General features: G+C 38.1%; 1 protein-coding gene across 13 annotated transcripts in view; it reads left to right on the top strand.

Annotated features, from left to right (window-relative positions):
• CDKAL1 (CDKAL1 threonylcarbamoyladenosine tRNA methylthiotransferase) overlaps nucleotides 1–19842 on the top strand; it is a 736106-nt gene that overhangs the window by 7326 nt on the left and 708938 nt on the right. For 6 of the 13 annotated variants that reach the window (XM_078368220.1, XM_078368213.1, XM_078368219.1 and 3 more), the window contains 3 exons: nucleotides 4301–4403; nucleotides 5064–5241; nucleotides 7572–7684. In XM_078368220.1, coding sequence (XP_078224346.1) covers nucleotides 5069–5241; nucleotides 7572–7684 — 286 coding nt within the window. In that variant the 5' untranslated portion in view covers nucleotides 4301–4403; nucleotides 5064–5068. Of the gene's footprint in view, nucleotides 1–4300; nucleotides 4404–5058; nucleotides 5242–7571; nucleotides 7685–19842 lie in introns of all 13 variants that reach the window. The other 7 variants (XM_078368217.1, XM_078368209.1, XM_078368218.1 and 4 more) reach the window with 2 other exon arrangements.

The raw sequence follows: 19842 nt of genomic DNA, 5'->3' as shown, positions 1-19842 counted from the left end.
TACTGACAATATAAAGCTAGCTGAGATTTGAACATAAGTTTTCCGAATTCCCAGCGCATAATTTGTCATAGTTGTAATGAATACATTACGCAGTAAATAAGCCTGGCTGGCAGCCGCCCTGTTAATTGGATAATGTGAATGGAAGGATGGGAATCGAGCAGATGAGAAGGAAAGCTCATCAGAAAGCTTCGAGGACAGCGGAAAGAATGTAAGATCCTCTACACTGCAACTCAGAGGAGGAACAGGGGTCGTTCAGCATGCACGTACTAAGTAGGCAGTGGAGTCCCGCACACTGTGTGGGCTTCGACTCATCTTTCACGGAATGCTTGTTTGGCTTCTTTGGGCAAGTGTTTCAGTTTGCTCATCTTTAAAGTGAGGTTGATAATACTGTCTGCCTCATAAGAGTTGCCGTGAATGTTGATAAGATGACCCCATAAAGGACTTCCTTTGTGTCTGGATATGGTATTAGTAGTAGGACTATCAGCATGTATACACGAGTGTGTCCCCCCCCACCCAATTTTTCTAAATTATTTTATTCTAACATAATTACAGCTTAACCTGCAGTTGTAAAACCTAGGCAGAGATCCTTGTACACTTTACCCAGGTCTTGTAACATCTTGAAAAACTTACAGTGCAATAAAGTATCACAACCCGGATATTGACATTGGTAACAGCTGGCATACAAAAGCGTTTCCATCACCATAAGGAACCCTCATGTTGCAGTTTTTTTTCTTTTTGAGACTCCTGCTCTTGTTACCCAGGCAGGAGTGCAATGGCGCGATCTTGGCTCACTGCAATCTCCACCTCCTGGGTTCAAGCAATTCTCCTGCCTCAGCCTCCGGAGTAGCTGGGACTACAGATGTTGCAGTTTTATAGTCATACCCATTCTCCTCTCACCCTCTTCTTTTTTTAATCCCTGGCAACTACTATTCTGTTCTCCATTTCCAAAATTTTCTCATTTCAAGTATGTTATATAAAAGTGATCACATGGAATATAACCTTTTGGGATTGACTTTCTTCATTCAGCAGAATTCTCTGCAGAGTCATCCAGGTTGATACATGTATCAGTAGTACATTCCATCTTACTGCTGAATAGTATTCCATGGTATGGATATACCACACTCTGTTTGACCATTCGCCTTTTGAAAAGCATCTAGGTGGTTTCCAGATTTAGGCCATGACAAAGAAAGCTGCTGTAAACATTTAGGTACAGGTTTCTGTCGGAATACAAGTCTTTATTTTTCTTGGATAATTGCTCACGAGTACAGTTGCTGGGTTGCATCATAGTTGTATGGTTTGTTTCAGAAAATACCAAACTGTTGACTGGAGAGGCTGTACCATTTTTCATTCCCTCCAGGACTATATGAATGATGTAGTTTCCTTGCATCCTTGCCAGTGTTTGGTGGTTTCACTGTTGTCTGTTTTCCATTCTGAAAGGTGTATACTGATATCTCATTGTGGTTTTAGTTTCCGTTTCTGTGGTGATTAATCTTGAATCTCTTTTCATGTGCTTGTGTGCCCACTGTATATTCTCTTGAAATGTCTTTTCTCTATTTTTTTTTTATGTGTATGTTTTGACATGAGTCCTTTGTCAGATATGTGGTTTGCAAATACTTTCTTCCACTCTGTAGTTTGCCTTTTCAGCCTCTTAAAAGGGTCTTTCTTAAAATAAAAATTCTTTATTAAATTTTAATAGCATTCAGTTTATTAATTTTTCTTTTTATGGGTCGTGCTTTTGGCGTCACACCTAAGGAACTTTTTACCTATTCCTAAGTCCAGAAGATTTTGTCCTGTGATTTTTTTTTTTTCTAAAAGTTTTATAATTTTATGTTTTTGTTTTCAGAGGGAGTCTTGCCCTGTTGCCCAGGCTGGAGGGCTGTGGCGTGGTCTTGGCTCACTGCAACCTCTGCCTCCTGGGTTCAAGTGATTCTCCTGCCTCAGCCTCCCAAGTAGCTGGGACTACAGGCACCTGGCACCACATACAGCTAATTTTTTTGTATTTTTAGTAGAGACAGGGTTTGACCATGTTGACCAGGCTGGTCTCAAACTTCTGACCTCGTGATCTACCCACCTCGGCCTTCCAAAGTGCTGGGATAACAGGAGTGAGCCACTGTACCCAGCCAATTTTATGTTTTACTGTTTTTTGTTTTTTGAGACAGAGAGTCTCTTTGTTACCCAGGCTGGAGTGCAGTGGCGCTATCTCAGCTCACTGCAGCCTCCACCTTGCAGGTTCAAGAGATTCTCCTGCCTCAACCTCCTAAGTAGCTGGGATTACAGGTGCGTACAACCACACCCAGTTAATTTTTGTATTTTTAGTAGAGACAGGGTTTCACCATGTTGGCCAGGCTGGTCTCAAACTCCTGACCTCAAGCAATCTACCCACCTCAGCCTCCCAAAGTACTGGGATTACAGGTGTGAGCCACTGAGCTCGGCCTATGTTTTACATTTAAGTCTGTGATCCATTTTGAATTAATTTTTGTGTAAGGTGCAAGATTTATAGGTCAGGGTTCATTTTTTGCCTATAAATGTCCAATTGCTCTAGCACAAATTGTTTAAAAGGAAGTCTTTCCTCCATTTAATTGCTTTTGTGAAATATTTATGTAGGTCTGTTTCTGGGTTTTCTGTTATGTTCTGTTGAACTGTGTTTTTATCCCTCTATCAATACCACAATCTCAATTATAGCTATCTAGTAAGTCTTAAAATTGGGTAGACCAGTTCTTCTTAGTTTACTCTTTTCTTCTCAAAATTGTTTTAAATATATTAGTTTCTTGTATTGTATACATTTCTGTATACAATTTAGGACAGTCTTGTCTATCTATACCTACAAAAAATATTGCAGGATTTTGATAGGGATTATTTTCAGTTTATGAATCTGATCTCCACTGACCCTACAGAACTTCATTACTCGTCTGTCGCTTGGTTTGAATGTTCAGGATCCCTCCGTGGCCTTCTCTGATTACCCTAGTGGAGGGTGTTGGGTGCTTGATTGTAGGTGGAAGTCAAAGCTCCCCATTTGGCCTTTGCGGCTTGCCTGGGGGTGGGATTACAGTTTTTTTGGTTTGTGTGTGTGTGTGTGTGTGTGTGTGTGTGTGTGTGTGTGTGTGTGTCTAGAGTAGAATGATTATTTTCTAAAAATTTTCTGTCTTCCTAGGCTGTCTTTTGTATAGTTCTTTAATGAGAAAGCAGGCATTTACTGGGGGGTTTTGTTGCCAGCATCTCTTGCCATTTCTGGTTTGCTGACATCTTTGGTTCCATGTCTGAGCTACAGGAGGCAACAGAACGCCCAAGGAACTCATCATTGTATTCCTTGGGTCCTGAGTTTCGTAGCCAGTCTGCCTTCTTCTCCTTACCTTTCAGGGTCTTCTTATGCTTGTTTTATATATAATGTCCAGAGTTTTGTTTGTATTTTGCAGGAGGGGCAGGGAAAAATTTGTTTATCTTCTTGCAAGCTGTGCCCACATTTTCTTCTTGTAATTATAAAAATTTTGAATATTTAGAAAAGTAGTAAAGGATAATGAACATAAACCTACCTATTTTCTAGTTTTAAGAGTTGTAAATGCTTTTTAGTATGTCTTAATCTATTTTTCTTTTCTTATTTTTTGAGATGGAGTTTCACTCTGTCACCCAGGCTGGAGTGCGATGGTGCACTCTTGACTCAGTGCAGCATCCGCCTCCTGGGTTCAGGCAACTCTCTCTCCTGCCTCAGCCTCCCAAGTAGCTGAAAGTATAGGCATCCACTACCACACCTGGTTAATTTTGTGTTTTTAAAAGAGACAGGGTTTCACCATGTTGGACAGGCTGGTCTCAAACTCCTAACCTCAAGTGATGTGCCCACCTCAATATCCCAAAGTGCTGGGATTACAGGCATGAGCCACTGTGCCCAGACAGTGTATATTTTCTGAGATGCTTTTAAAGTAAATTAGAAATATAATGAAATTTCACTTTTAAATATTCAATATGCATCTCTAAAAAATAAAATTTTTGAATATAAGGAGAATACTTTTAGAGTGACTTATAGTAACATCTTCATGTTATCTGATATCCAGCTCATTCTGATTTCCCTAGTTACTCCCAGAATTTCTTATAGCTTGATGAACAAAGAAGGATACAATCAAGAACATGAATTGCATTTAGTTGTTAGGCTTTTATGTTGGCTGGAATCTGAGATAGTTCCTTTCCTACTTTTTTCTACATGACATTGATTTGTTGAAGAAATAGTTCCTGTTGAACCTTGGAATGTCCCATTGTCATTAGGGTTTTGTCTGACTGTTTCCTTGTGTTTCTTTTTTCTTTTTTTGAGACTGAGTCTCACTCTGTCTCTGTGATCTCCGCTCACTGCAACCTCCGCCTCCTGGGTTCAAGCAATTCTCCTGCCTCAGTCTCCCGAGTAGCTAGGATTACAGGTATGCACCAACATGCCCAGCTAATTTTTGTATTTTTAGTAGAGATGGGGCTTCTCCATGTTGGCCAGGCTGGTCTCGAACTCCTGACCTCGTGATCCACCCACCTTGACCTCCCAAAGTATTGGGATTACAGGTGTGAGCCACCTCGCCAAGCCTCTGTTTCTTTTTTCAGTCTACCCAAGATAGTACTTCAGCATCCTTGTGTTTCTTTATCTCTTATATTTTCTTTTTTTTTTTTGAGACGGAGTTTCATTCTTGTTTCCCAGGCTGGAGTGCAATGGCACCATCTTGGCTCACCGCAACCTCCACCTCCTGGGTTCAGGCAATTCTCCTGCCTCAGCCTCCTGAGTAGCTGGGACTATAGACATGCGCCACCATGCCCAGCTAATTTTCTGTATTTTTAGTAGAGACGGGGTTTCACCATGTTGACCAGCATGGTCTTGATCTTTTGACCTCGTGATCCACCCGCCTCGGCCTCCCAAAGTGCTGGGATTACAGGTGTGAGCCACCACGCCCGGCCTTATCTCTTATATTTTCTGTACATTTGAAGTTAGATCTAAAGCCTTGATTATATTCAAATTTGGTGAGAGTATTTCATAAATGATGCTATGCTAAGCAGATTTTCATAAGTTTGTTTTATTTATAACTTGTATGTGGTAGAGAATATGCCTTCTGCATCCTGTGATACACTGCTGGAGGACATTGAAGATATCGTGTCTCAGGAAGATTCAAAACCACAAGAAAGGCATTTTGTAAGAAGGGATGTTGTCCCAAAGGCACGAAGGCGAAATACCCAAAAATATTTGCAAGAGGAGGAAGACAGTCCACCAAGTGACAGGTAAACTTTTTTCCTTGAAATTATATTCATTTTCTTTCTTTCTTTCTTCCTTTTATTTTTTTATTTTGAGATGGAATCTTGCATTGCCGTACAGGCTGGAGTACAGTGGTGCAGTCTCGGTTCACTGCAACCTACGCCTCCTGGGTTCAAGCCATTCTCCTGCCTCAGCCTGCTTAGTAGCTGGGACTACAGGCATGTGCCACCATGCCTGGCTAATTTTTGTATTTTTAGTAGAGATGGAGTTTCACCATGTTGGCCACGCTGGAATCGAACTCCTGACCTCAGGTGATCTACCTGCCTTGGCTTCCCAAAGTGCTAGGATTGTAGGCGTGAGCCACTGCGCTCGGCTGAAGTTATATTCATTTTCATTCCAGAGGAGAAGCTGACACTACTAGTCTGTGTGATATACATAATGTCTCTTCATGAGAATCTTTGAACTTTTTTTTATTTTTGAGATGGAGTTTTACTGTGTTGCCAGACTGGAGTGCAGTGGCGCTATCTTAGCTCACTGAAACCTCCCTGCCTCCCGGGTTCAAGCAGTTCTCCTGCCTCAGCCTCTGGAATAGCTGGGATTACAGACACCCCCCACTGTGCCCAGCTACTTTTTGTATTTTTAGTAGAGATGGGGTTTTGTCATCTTGGCCGGGATGGTCTCGATCTCTTGACCTTGTGATCTGCCTGCCTCAGCCTCCCAAAGGGCAGGGATTACAGGAGTGAGCCACTGTGCCTGGCCTGAACTTTTGATAGGAAATACAAGTTGCGTGTCACTTAACTGAAATGCTTGAGACGAGAAGTGTTTCAGATACCACTTTTTTTTGGATTTTGGAATATTTGCATTATATGCTTACCAGTTGAGTATTCCTAATCCAGACATCCAAAATGCTCCAGAGAGCATCTTTTGAGTATCATTTTGGCACTCAAAAAGTTTTAGATTTTAGAGTTTTTGGATTTTGAATTTTTGAATTAAAGAAACACAACTTGCATGTAATTTTTTTTTTTTTTATTTGAATGATTTTAAATTTGACAAGGTAATTAGTTAAAAAGAAATGAGATGCCAAACTGGAGTTCCTAGCAGATACCCTAGGACAACAGGAATCTCTCTGATGTCACTGCAGTTGGTATGTAAGTCTGTGTTACTTCCAAATAAAATTTTTGCTGGAGTTTGTGCTTCTTATGAGACAGTATTTTGGACATTTGAATTTTCTTAGCAGATTTTCAAATACTTATGGATCAGGTGAAGGCAGTGGGCACAAAGAAATTATTGCCCTGTTTACACTATTATAGTAGATCACTAGTCTATGAAATTTTGATACAACGTAACCAGAAAGGATAATGTAATTATATAGTTTTAATAAGCCTATATTTGTTTATCTAGTAATCTTTGAATTTAAAATCTTTGAATTTAAAATTTTAATGACTGTGGTTTATCAGATTTTCCCTAAATGTGTCCTTAAAGTAATTTCTATTTACCTATAAATTATTAGAGCAATCCTAGTTGAAAGTGCTTTTATTTTCTAAAAAATTACCTTTTTTTAAGAACTCTAATTTTATAGAGTACTTTTAATAATATCTTAGGATGACAGTTTTAAATTTTGATTAACATTTATATTTGTAAGTTTTAAGGAGGCTGAAGATTGCAGCTAGTATGTAGGAGTCTATAAACAGACATACTTTTCTTTATTTGCTGTTGCTGCTAGAACCACTTTTTTTTCCTATTGTTATTTTTATATGCCTTTCTAGGAATTGAACTTAGTGGTAGTTAAGTTAGTATGAATTTAAAATACAGTTCGGGGAAAGGAGATATTTTTTATGTAGAGTCTTCTTAGAATTCTGTGGTTTATCTTGATTTTAGACTTTTGATAAAACAACAGATTTTGAGTTAAGTTGGTGTGTTTAATGAATAGTTTTTGAATGGACTGCAGTGAGTTTATTTTTTGCGTAATATATCTTAAAATCATTGAGTGGTTTTTATTTTAAAAATTACTCAGTAAAACTAGTCATAGTTTTGGCTCATGCCTGTAATTCCGCACTTTGGGAGACTGAAGTGGGAGGATCACTTGAGCCCAGGAGTTCAAGATCAGCCTGGGCAGCATAGTGGGACACTCTCTCTACAAAAAATAAAAAAGTTGGCAGCTGTCTTGGTGCATGCCTATAGTTGCAGCCACTTAGGAGGCTGAGATGGGAGGATCTCTTAGGCCTGGGAGGTTGAGGTTGCAGTGAGCTGTGGTCACAAAGCTGCACTGCAGCCTAGGCAACAGAGCGAGACCCTGGGGAAAAAAAAAAAATTACTCAATGAAACTAACTTATTTTTTAAATTGATTCCTTAACAGCACTATTCCAGGCATACAGAAAATTTGGATACGAACATGGGGCTGTTCTCATAATAATTCAGATGGAGAATATATGGCTGGACAGCTCGCTGCTTATGGCTATAAAATTACAGGTAATGAGATCTATAATATATTTTATTGATTAAATTTTTCAGAATTAAGTTTTTTTTTGGAGATACATATTTTAGCTTAGCAGTTAAAGGGTATTTTAGCATTACTTAATGATTTTAAGGTGAAACAGTGATAGCTATTACACATTGTGTAGATACCCATGGATGTCATATTGTAAAAAAACTTTTAAAAACTTGTATTTTGAAATCAGTTTAGATGTTCAGAAAAGTAGTAAAATTAGAGAGTTTACATATGCCCTTTACCGAGCTTCCCTTGATGTTAACATCTTACATAATTGCAATATAGTTAATAAAATGGGAAGTTAATATTAGTGCATTTCTGTTATCTAAACTGTAGATTGTATTTGAATTTGACCAGTTTTCTCATTATCTTTTTCTGTCCCAAGATCTAATCAGGGATTATAGGTGTGAGCCACCACGCCCAGCCTCTCTTAGTTTTTTCTATCAGTACAGACTCATGGATATTTATTTTATTCTGTGGATATAGCCTAATACTATCATGTGTTGTGCTGCTTGTTGTTCAACCTTGGCCGTTAGGACCTTGTTCAGGCCGGAGTTCGAGACCAGCCTGGCCAACATGGTGAAACCTAGTCTCTACTAAAAGTACAAAAATTAGCCGGGCATGGTGGCGGGCACCTGTAGTCTCAGCTACTGGGGAGACTGAGGCTGGGGAATCGCTTGAACCTGGGAGGCAGGTTCAAGGTTGCAGTGAGCCGAGATCGCGGCGCGTGGCTAACAAAATTAGGTGGGTAAAACAAAATATAATATTCCTGTATAAACATACCAGGATTGTTATTTTATACAGACAAGCACTGTTATAAGAGCAAACACAAACCGCTAATGGACTAAAATTTAAATGAAAATGTATTCGATATCTACTATGACACAGAAAAAGTCAACACCTGATTTTCCTTAATGTTTTTGGAAATTATAAGGTGGCAACTAATAAAATTAGTTGCGGCATAGTGGTGCATGCCTGTCCCCAGCTACTTGGGAGACTGAGGCAGGAGAATTGCTTCAACCTGGGAGGTGGAGGTTGTGGTGAGTCAAGATCGTGCCATTGCACTCCATCCTGGGCAACAAGAATGAAACTAGGTCTTAAAAAAAAGAAAAAGAAAATAGCCTTTATATATTGATTTATATTTTATTTATTTCTGAGATGGGTTTCACTATGTTGCCCAGGCTGGCCTTAAGCTCTTAGGCTCAGATAATTCTTTTATCTCAGCCTCCCAAGTAGCTGGGACTATAGTCGTATACTTGGTTAAAAAAATAGCCACACACACAAAAAGAAGAAGGCTGGGTGTGGTGGTTCATGCCTGCTGTAATCCCAGCACTTTGGAGGCCGAATCGGGAGGGTCACTTGAGCCCAGGAATTTGAGACCAGCGTTGGCAACATAGTGAGACCCTGGCTCTGCAAAAATGTTTAAAAAGTAGCTGGCGTGTTGGGACTTGCCTGTAGTCCCAGCTACTTGAGGGGCTGAAGTGGCAGGATTGTTTGAGCCTGAGAGGTAGATAGAGGCTGCACTGAGCTGTGATTGCACACTGTACTTCAGCCTGGGCAACAGAGCAAGATCCTATCTCAAAAAAAAAATGTGCCTAAGATAATTTCCTGAAACATTAAGGAAAATCAGGTGTTGACTTTTTCTGTGTCATAGTAGATATCTAATACATTTTCATTTAAATTTTAGTCCATTAGCAGTTTGTGTTTGGTCTTATAACAGTGCTTGTCTGTATAAAATAACAATCCTGGTATGTTTATACAAGAATATTATGTTTTGTTTTACCCACCTAATTTTGTTTCTTATTTGGGAATAGTTAAAAAGGGAAAATTAAGGAAGTAATTACTTGAATGTGAATTTTTTTTTGTGCTAATATATCATAGTGTTACTTTTATATATTGTATTATATATATTTGTATTAATTTTATAAACTTGATTGTTCCCACTTCAGAAATTCATAGTTTTTAATTCCACTCTGGCTTGCCTGCAGCAGACCGTGCAAATACTTTGTTCACGAGTCTAGGTGCTATAGGCCCAGGAAATATAAACAGAATTAGCTTCGATAAGACATTTAAGAAGGAAATTAAGACATTTAAGAAGGAAATCTATACCGATCTTAAATTTAGAGATTTGATGTGAATGACTTCTGGATTACCTATGCCAGTAGCCACTTTCATTACTATGGAATAATGAGAATTTATCAAGTTTATTATGGCTTACTAATTGATAATATTTTTGTTAATGAAATGGAAACCTAAAATATTAAATGTATAATTAATATAAAATAGTTGTAAACTTTAGATTATGTATAATGTATATGGAGATTATTGAAAGTATACAGATAAATCAAAATTACTTCGCAGTAGTCATAGATATTTTTACTATTTGGGTAAGAAAGATTATTTGGGTATGTATTTGAAAGATTATGTGGGTATGTATGCTGCTTTTAAATATGCAAATGCAGGATATAATTATTCTATATTAAAACTTCATAAGGCCAGGCATGGTGGCTCATCCCAGCACTTTGAAGGTGGAGGCAGGCGGATAACCTGAGAACAGGATTTCGAGACAGGGCTGGCCATCATGGCAAAATCCCATCTCTACTAAAAATACAAAAATTAGCTGGATATGGTAGCACATGCTTGTAATCCCAGCCACTTGGGAGGCTGAGGCAGGAGAATTGCTTGAACCCAGGAGGTGGAGGTTGTAGTGAGCCGAGATCGCCCCACTGTGCTCCAGCCTGGATGACAGAGTGAGACTCTGTCTCAAAAACAAACAAACAAAAACAACGTCTTCGTAAATGTTTGGTCAGAATAGTTGGAGCCACCACGTCCAGTTAATTTTTGTATTTTTAGTAGAGACAAGGTTTCACTGTGTTGGCCAGGCTTGTCTTGAACTCCTGACCTTGTGATCTGCCCGCATTCACCTCCCAAAGTGCTGGGATTACAAGTGTGAGCCCCACTGCGCCTGGCCAGGACCTGCTTTATTAAAAGAGGTTTTACAACTTATATTTTAGAAATACTTTGTGATGATGTCAAGTCGGAATGTGGCACCTTATATTTGATTAATATTTCTTTGCAGAAACTGAGACTGATTTGTTTGCTCTGGGAGACAGTGTTAATTGAGTGACTAAAATGTGTAGGGTGTTTCCTGGTCCTGGTTATTCAGTTTGAAGTAGCTTTGAGTTTTGTAACATGTCTATGGGATGTATTGGATTCATGTATGGGAATGCTTTCATAAGGAATACATCCCAGGACCATGCTAGTGATCAGCAGAATTTGAAGGATGTTGAAGCTACACTTTTTTGTTTGGGCTTAGATTTAGGTTGTTGCATGTAATTCAACTGTAAGTACCCAATGTTTCTTAAAAACAAAACTTTGCCTACTTTCTTATCTCAGTTTTCTTTAAGAATTGGTTGACTATTGGCAGTGGCTTTCACCTATAATCCCAGCACTTTAGGAGGCTGAGGTGGTAGGGTCACTTGAGCCCAGGAGTTTGAGACCAGTCTGGGCAACGTAGCAAGATCTTGTCTTACAAAAAATTAAGCAATTAGTTGGGTGTGGTGGCATGTGCCTGTAGTCCCAACTACTCAGGAGGCTGAGGTGGGAGGATTGCTTGGGCCCAGGATAAACCGAGATCATGCCATTATAGTCTAGCCTGAGTGACAGAGCAAGATCCTGTCTCAAAAAATAAAAAAATAAATAAATTGGTAACCATGTCATTTTACATAAATTTATTGTTTGCCTATCTGATATTAATAAAATATATTCAAATAGGGAGTTCTATTCTGTGGAACACACAAAAGCAGTAGACTTCAATTTCTTAAAAATACAAGTAAATGAAAAATAAATGGTATATTATGCTTCTGTTAGGTGCCACAATAAATTGAGCAGGTTAATTATCAATGTAATGAGGATTTTTGTACACGTATTTAGGTAATGGAGCTGCATTGGTTAAAAGCCTACTGTGTATTGGGCATTTCACATGTTATTGTAAGAATCAGATGAAATAACTGGCATGAGGTTGACTGCATGTCTTAAAATGAAGAGACTGAGACTGGAAGAAGGAATACTCATGTGCTAGAGCTGTCATTGAGACATTGTTTGTCCGTTAGCACGGCCTTTTCTCTGCATTATGTTCTCTAGTCTCAAAGTTGATGTTTTAAAAGAAAGACAGTTCAGAATGGAAATTTATTAATATTAATGGCTCTAATTAGAGTAGCTCTTAGCTGCCTAGTATCTTGAAATGTTTTTTCATATATTTCAAATGCCATATATATATATATATTTTTTTTTTTTTTTAAGTAGAGATGGGGTTTCACCACGTTGGGTAGGCTGGTCTTGAACTCCTGACCTCAGGTGATCCACCCACTTGGGCCTCCCAAAGTGCTGGGATTACAGGCATGAGCTGCTGTGCCCGGCCAGAGTTTTGAAATATGTAACCCTTATTAGAAGCCTTTATCATTCTTTTGGAGGGAAGAGAGGGGAATATGTTCCACTGCAGTCTATACCACAGGAACATGCTCAGTTTTTAAATTTCAGTGCTGAATTGGGATTTGAAAGTAAGCTGTTTCTTGGCTGGCGTGCTGGCTCACACCTGTAACCCTTGCACTTTGGAAGACCAAGGTGGGTGGACCAACATGGTGAAACCCCGTCTCTACTAAAAATACAAAAATTAGCTGGGTTTGATAGTGCATGCCTGTAATCCCAGCTACTCAGGAGGCTGAGGCAGGAGAATAGCTTGAACCCGGGGGTGTAGAAGCGAAAGTGAACTGAGATCACGCCTGTGCACTCCAGCCTGGGCAATAAGAGTGAAGCTCTGTCTCAAAAAAAAAAAAGAAAGTAAGCTGTTTGTTTAGTTATAGATAGCAGTGGCAGCAGAGTTCTGCCTGGTCCATTCCTACCTCCTTAATCATAAGTATAAAGCCATTGACCTAGTGGAACCTCAGTAGGATGTTTTTTGAACTTCTAGTGGAATTCAGTGAAAGAATCATCACCTATCTTAGCGTAGGGCTGTTAACTTATACCTTCTACACATACCTCTTGAATCTAGCTTTCTTGCTCCTTTACCATCACCATGATTATTTACATTCTTATAGTATCTTACAGTTTGTAACATACTTTTAGATCTGTTGTTAAGTTTATATAGCTTGTACCTGAAGATAAAGGACGAACAAAATGCTAACTTAGGCTTTACACAAATTATTTAAAAACATTCTGACATTAAGGTTTCTGACTTAAAATTATATGTATAAGTAATAAGTGTTTACAGTGAAGTGTTTAGTTATATGTTGAATAGAACTTTAAAAAAAATGTAACCCAGGTTTTTCTTGCCAAAATTGTTTATTCTCTAGCCATTGATGATGTCTTTTATTAATACCTTAGGTTCTGAAGTCCATCTGGAATTATAGTGTAAGTAAATTCTCGTCTGATCATGTGCGGTGTCTGTAGTGCAAGGTGCGAACATCAGCTTATAGACAGAGTTGAATCTCAGCATTATTCTAAGGCTCGGAAGTTAAACATAGAAATGTATACAGAGAAACAAAGTCTTTCATACATTAAAATGGAAACTATTTTTGCTGATCTGTAAAATGTCCTTGTAGATATTTTCAGATAATTTCCCAAGCTTTTACTATATATATATGCATATTACTGCAAAACTGTAGTCTCAAGATCATAATTTAAAAGTATATCATTAACATGGCTAGGCACGGTGGCTCATGCCTCTAATCCCAGCACTTTGGGAGCCTGAGGTGGGTGGATTATCTCAGATCAGGAGTTTGAGACCAGCCTGGCCAACATGGTGAAACCCTGTCTGTACTAAAAACACAAAAATTGGCTGAGTATTTTTGTAAAAATACAAAAAATGGTGGTGCATGCCTGAAATTCCAGCTACTCTGGAGGCTGAGGTATGAGAATTGCTTGAACCTGAGAAGCGGAGATTGCAGTGAGCTGAGATTGTGCCACTGCACTCCAGCCTGGATGACAAAGTGGGTGAGACTCTATCTAAAAAAAGAAAACGATACATCCTTAACTTGCCAGTAATTCACTCTCACCTTTTCTTCCTGTGGAAATGTGCTTATGTTAGGTTATTTGCATGAACTGAGATTATTAAGTCCTAATATTTTTCTACCATTTTTGCCGTTATTATTTCATGTAGAAAGCTGAGAGAATTTTATTCAAAGCTGCCTTTATGTGAGGATCTGACAGCACAGGGGTAATAGAAATAGACATTTTTAAAGGGGGTAACTCCTAACAAAATAAAAGCGAAGTACCAATTGTGGCAGGGATGACAGTGGTTATTGGATCACTGAGCTGTATTCTGTCAGTTCTCTCTAAGGGCCTCAGCTTTCAAGGAGGGCGACATGGGAATCTTAAACAGGTTTGGTAGCTTCCCCACCTTTTATCTGCCCAGACAACAAAAATAAAACAGCTCACAATATTAGATGTTGGGGCAATAAATTAATTTGGAGATATCTAAATGTAAAATGAGATTTCTGGGCACATGGCAGTGCGGTGTGTATAATAAACAATTGGGGTTGAAACAGTAAATGCATGAACCAGACAGACTCTTTTTGACTAGACCTTGTGTTATAGGTGAATGAAATTTGGGAATCCTATACTTGGAATTCTGGAATGGCTAGCCTGAGCCAGAACAAAATGCCTTTGTGATCTAAGAAGGAATTGAGTTAAGAAGATTTGTTCTTCACACCACATTTCCATGTTGTTGAGGAAAATAGATTGGTAATGGTGACGAGGTCAAGGATGTGTTGATTGAAGTTGTGAAAGATGAGCAGCAATTTAAGGGCATTAAAATATATTTTTAAGAGTGGAAATTGCATTGAAGAGTGGACTGAAAGTCCACCTAAGAGAATTAGGGCAAATTGTTTGCGCCATATGTGTGCAAAGTTTTTGTATCAATGAGTGACTCCATCCTTTGGAACGATGTAGTATATAAGACCATTTATATACTAGGGTCTTAAAAATGCTACGATTGGAAAGGCCATTGATACATATAATTAATTGCCTTGTGTTATGCGTAACTTTTTGGAAAACTATCACTATTGCTTATGTAGCCCAGGGATAAATATATCTTGAAGTGTTATCATGTTATGTCACTGAAAATGGACCTAAATATATACATGTCTTAAGTATGGCACTGTGGTAAAGATATTGTGTAGATTAATTGGCGTGTTGTGACCAATAATTTTTCTATACATTTTGCTTTAAAAATTTAAAAATGCTTAAGTATAACTTGCATTAGATTTACCAAGAATAATTTACCTATTTTACCTATAAGATCTTATAAGGAGGTTGCCTTTATTTTAAAATGATTCCAAGGTGACTGAGAAATGGAAGAAAATGGCTTTTCCTAACATATAGAATTATGTTTTATATTATAAAAACTGAGTAGGATTCTCTGTTCAAGTTTCTACAGCTTACGTTGTATATGGTATAAGAATTTTGTGTAAGTTTTACAGGGCTTTAGTAGAACATAACATTACAGAATGGTGTTTTGTTTTAAAAATACAATTTTTTTGTATTTTTGGTAGACAGGGTTTCTCTCTGTTGCCCAGGCTGGTCTTGCACTCCTGAGCTCAACCATTCCACTGCCTCGGCCTTGGCCTCCTGAAATGCTGGGATTACAGGTGTGAGCCACTGTGCTTGGCCCTTATATATTTTAAAAGGATGTTTAATACTCTTCATTACCGTGTTATGCAGTAGTTACATGATGATTTCCTTGATCTCTAATTTTTTTTTTCTTTTTAAAATGGAGCACAAGGCCAGGCGTGGTGGCTCAAGCCTGTAATCCCAGCACTTTGGGAGGCTGAGGCGGGTGGATCATGAGATCAAGAGATTGAGACCATCCTGGTCAACATGGTGAAACCCCGTCTCTACTAAAAATACAAAAAACTAGCTGGGCATGGTGGCGCATGCCTGTAATCCCAGCTACTCAGGAGGCTGAGGCAGGAGAATTGCCTGAACCCAGGAGGCGGAGGTCGCGGTGAGCCGAGATCGCGCCATTGCACTCCAGCCTGAGTAACAAGAGTGAAACTCCATTTCAAAAAAATAAATAAATAAAATAAAATGGAGCACAGAAATACTTAGTTTCTGATATTTTTCTATTTTGGTTCAGGAATTCCTTTTTGTGTTATTCTGTGAAGCACAAAACTAAGTATTTTTGAAGCAACAGACTACTCTGTGACATTAATTTTGATATTGTACTCAATTGATGTCATTTACACAAATCAAATAATGTCAACCTTAAGTTTTTTTAAGCGATATTTTTAATCTTTGCCTTCTAAAGGGATTAAGGAAAAATCTTGTTCACTGTTGTGAATTCTAAATGCTTTGGTTCCAAGTCCTAGTTTTTCTTACCCTGGTGTTATGTCCAAAATGAATGCCCAGTAAAAGTTAGTAACTCTCATGGCAATTAAAGTATTTTGATAACGTTTATAAGTTCTTGTTCTCAGTTTTGCCACTGGTAAAGATGTGGGAAAAGTTAATCCTTTTTGTTGTCTTTCTTGTGAACTTAAAGATCATGTTTCATCCGGTTCAACCTTTGGCCGGCCTGACCTTTTCAGGTCACTAAATGTCTGGTTTGCACTTTCTGTAGCATGTAAGAAATAATACTTTGAATGTAATTGTATTAATTTTTGTGAATAAACTGCGCTGGAGTGCTGAAGTGTGTTACGATGCCTGGTCTTTTCAGAATTACTGGCATTATGGTATTGAATGACTTAAGACATTTTATATTTATAATATTTTAGAATTTTTATGAGACAGATAAACATGTACCCAGATTTTCAGAATCTTGACATTTGCGGAATTGATTAATAATTCACATCACCCTAAGAGATTTGTGAAATATTTTTGGGATAATTCATTTAGAAATAAATAGCCTGTGTTTAAATTTTAATTTTCTTTTTTAAGAAAATGGGCAGATGATAAATTACCATGAAAGCTTCATTTAAAAATCTATTTTTGGTATTGCCTTCTTTAATTTTGGGGAGAAAAAACTTCCGAGATGTTAACAGTTGAACATGTAATATTGGCTCTTTTTGGCCTTCAATTTAAAATTGTCATGGGTTTGGATTAAAGACATGATGTATTTTTAGCTGTTGAGCAAGAGATGGCAATATTGCATTACGTGATCACTGCAGTTACGGTATTTTATATGAAAGGTGAATTTCATGTAACAAATGTACAATTATTAGAAGTCATTAAATTAGTTTACACTTTGTTCTTTCTGATTGATTTTTTTCTAAGGTTTTTAGCAGTATTTATATAAACATTGGACAAATTGGCCCTTTCAGAGGCAGTACGATCTTGTGCAGATGTCCGACTGCAGTATGTGTGCTGGAGACCAGATGCGAAATGATTCAGTCACTGGCTTACTGCTTGACACCTTCACTGCTCTGTTGCCCTCACTGTGCTTGTCCTAGAATCTGGTCCTTGTCCTCTTTGTCCATATATGAAGGTGGGAGTTTTTGAATTTGAGGACAAACGTTTGTTACCTTTAATAATTGCTTTCAGACTTAGTAAAAACTAACCTTTGCATACTATGCCACTTGTATAGCTTATTAATTTTCAAGTCTATTATCATATATTATGGTTAAAGAGGCTTAATAATAAAACAGAATGCAGTAATTGCATTTAAAAATTTGCCACCAGTTCCTACTTTACCAACATGTGTTTGATGGTTAAGGAGGAAATGATTTGCATTTCTCAGTATTTGCAAAGACTTTTCTTTTGCCCCTTTTATTGTAGCTCGGTCATTCTCAAATTTGAGTTTCTAAGAACTTTCAAAGCACTAAATACACTAATCCATGTATGAATTAATTTTATGGTTGATTAAGGGCTTTCTTTTGGTAAGAGTTGTGGCTACCCATGATTTTTACCTGATTGGATCATTTTAGATCGAAACTTCTTGCATAAAATGCAACTCTGCTTCGCCCTGCTGCCATTAGCTTATTTCTGCTGGCTTAGAGTGACATCTCAGCTAGTTCCTACATTAAGATAATTTAACTGTTTTACATGTTTTTAAATGATGTGCGAGTTCTTTCTATTTTACTTACCTTTACTTTTGACATGTCGGAGACACTGTTGCTCAGTTATTAAGAACAGACTGTAGGCTGAGCGCTGTGGCTCACGCTTATAATCCCAGCATTTTGGGAGGCCAAGGTGGGTGGATCATCTTAGGTCAGGAGTTCAAGACCAGCCTGGCCAACCTGGGGAAACCTGTCTCTACTAAAAATTAAAAAATCAGCTGGGCTTGGTGGTACCTGCCTATTATTTCAGCTACTTGGGAGGCTGAGGCACAAGAATCACTTGAACCCAGGAGGTGGAGGTTGCAGTGAGCTGAGATCATGCCACTGCACTCCAGCAAGGGTGACAACACAAGACTCCATCTCAAAAAAAAAAAAGAAACAAAAAACCCAGACTATAGCTAGCTATTAATATTTAAGCCAGACTGTAAAGCCAACTACTACCATTTATTAGCTCTATAACTTTGATAATATCTGTGTATCTTAGCATACTTATTAAATGAAGATGACAGTGGTAGTCCTTTCTGAAGATTAAATGAGTCAGTATATATAAAGTGGTCAACTTTGTGTTTTAATGTTATAATCATTATTAGATACGATACCTGGCACAGAGTAATAATTTGGGTGTTTTTTTGTGTGCATTAGTGAACAAGTGAAAATAAGAATATTTAATATAATGTATGGAAGTCATTTTACTCGTTGTCTTTAAGTTAGAATAAATATTAACGTATATTCCAAAGGTTAAATACATGTAGCATGTGTGTGAATCCCTTGAGTTTTCAGTAGAATTCTATTTAGGTGGCTGTCAAGTCCAGTCTGCATCATCTTGACATGTCTTGGATAAGATCTTCATACTATCACTTCTCCTGTCATGGACACTACAAATTATATTGAATCAGAAATCTAATTTAATCCATTTTTATTAAATTGGAAGCAGTAATTGCTTTCAATTTAATGGGATTGGATTCAGTATTAGAAATTTCAATGTTCCTTCAGACTTAATAAAATACGGTTATATATATTTCCATTTATTTGTGTGTGTTCTTGTGCCCTTGCAGAGAGAAATGATCTTGGAGTATTACTTGTATTTATTTGAGTTGTTTGTGCCAGTTGGTGAATAGGCATATTGTAAGGGTAGGAATGAGGGTGGCATTCTCTTTGTTTTTTTTCTTTTCTACCCATGGAGTAATGAAGAGAGCAATAAAAATAAGGGCCTTCAAAATGGGATCTCCATCCACTCAGAAATAAAGGAAGGAAATTTAGAGTCTATAGAGAAGATCTGGAATGCTATTTACTCTTGAGGGTAAACAGTATCCAGCCCTACTAAAGATGAAAAAAGGAGAGCCTGGGGTGAAGTTAAATCCTTCAAAAAAATTCACTGTTGGCTGGGTGTGGTGGCTTTTACCTGTAATCCCAGCACTTTGGGAGGCTGAGGTGGGTGGATCACTTGAGGTCAGGAGTTCAAGACCAGCTTGGCCAATATGGTAAAACCCTGTCTCTACTAAACATACAAAAAAAATTATCTGGGTGTGGTGGTGGGCACCTGTAATCCCAGCTACTTGGGAGCCTGAGGCAGGAGAATCACTTGAACCTGGAAGGCAGAGGTTGTAGAGAGCCGAAATGGCACCACTACACTCCAGCCCAGGTGACAGAGTGAGACTCCATCTGAAAAAAAAAGAATTCATTGTTAGCATTTTTTTTCAGTCTTTCCCAGCAAATCATACTTAAAGATGGCTAAGTTGATCACTATTCATGTCCTGTGCTTTTTCTTGAATGTAGCATAGACAAGAGGTTAAACTACGGGTGAACTAACTACATTTCTGAGTTCGTGTCTGATTGTCTTTGATCATCTAGTTCCATTTCACAGAAGATGTAGTGCTTATGGCTTATCCCTTTGGCTCTTTCTCTGCTTTCACTCCCTCAGCAGTGTTTTCAGTATGCTTTTTGGTGATCTTACTGACTGTTGTCTTCTTTCTGATGTTCTTCTTAGTTGAAATGCTGTGTGATTTAAGGTGAGATCATTGTGTTTTAACCATAATCTTCAAGTCTGCTCTGTAAAGAACTGTTTAATGATTGCAGTTTGAGTAAAATTC

The sequence above is a fragment of the Callithrix jacchus genome, chromosome 4 (assembly GCF_049354715.1).
Source record: "Callithrix jacchus isolate 240 chromosome 4, calJac240_pri, whole genome shotgun sequence".
Taxonomy (NCBI): Eukaryota; Metazoa; Chordata; class Mammalia; order Primates; family Cebidae; genus Callithrix; species Callithrix jacchus.
Note: the sequence above shows the minus strand (reverse complement) of the source record. Positions and strands in the feature narration are given on the sequence as shown.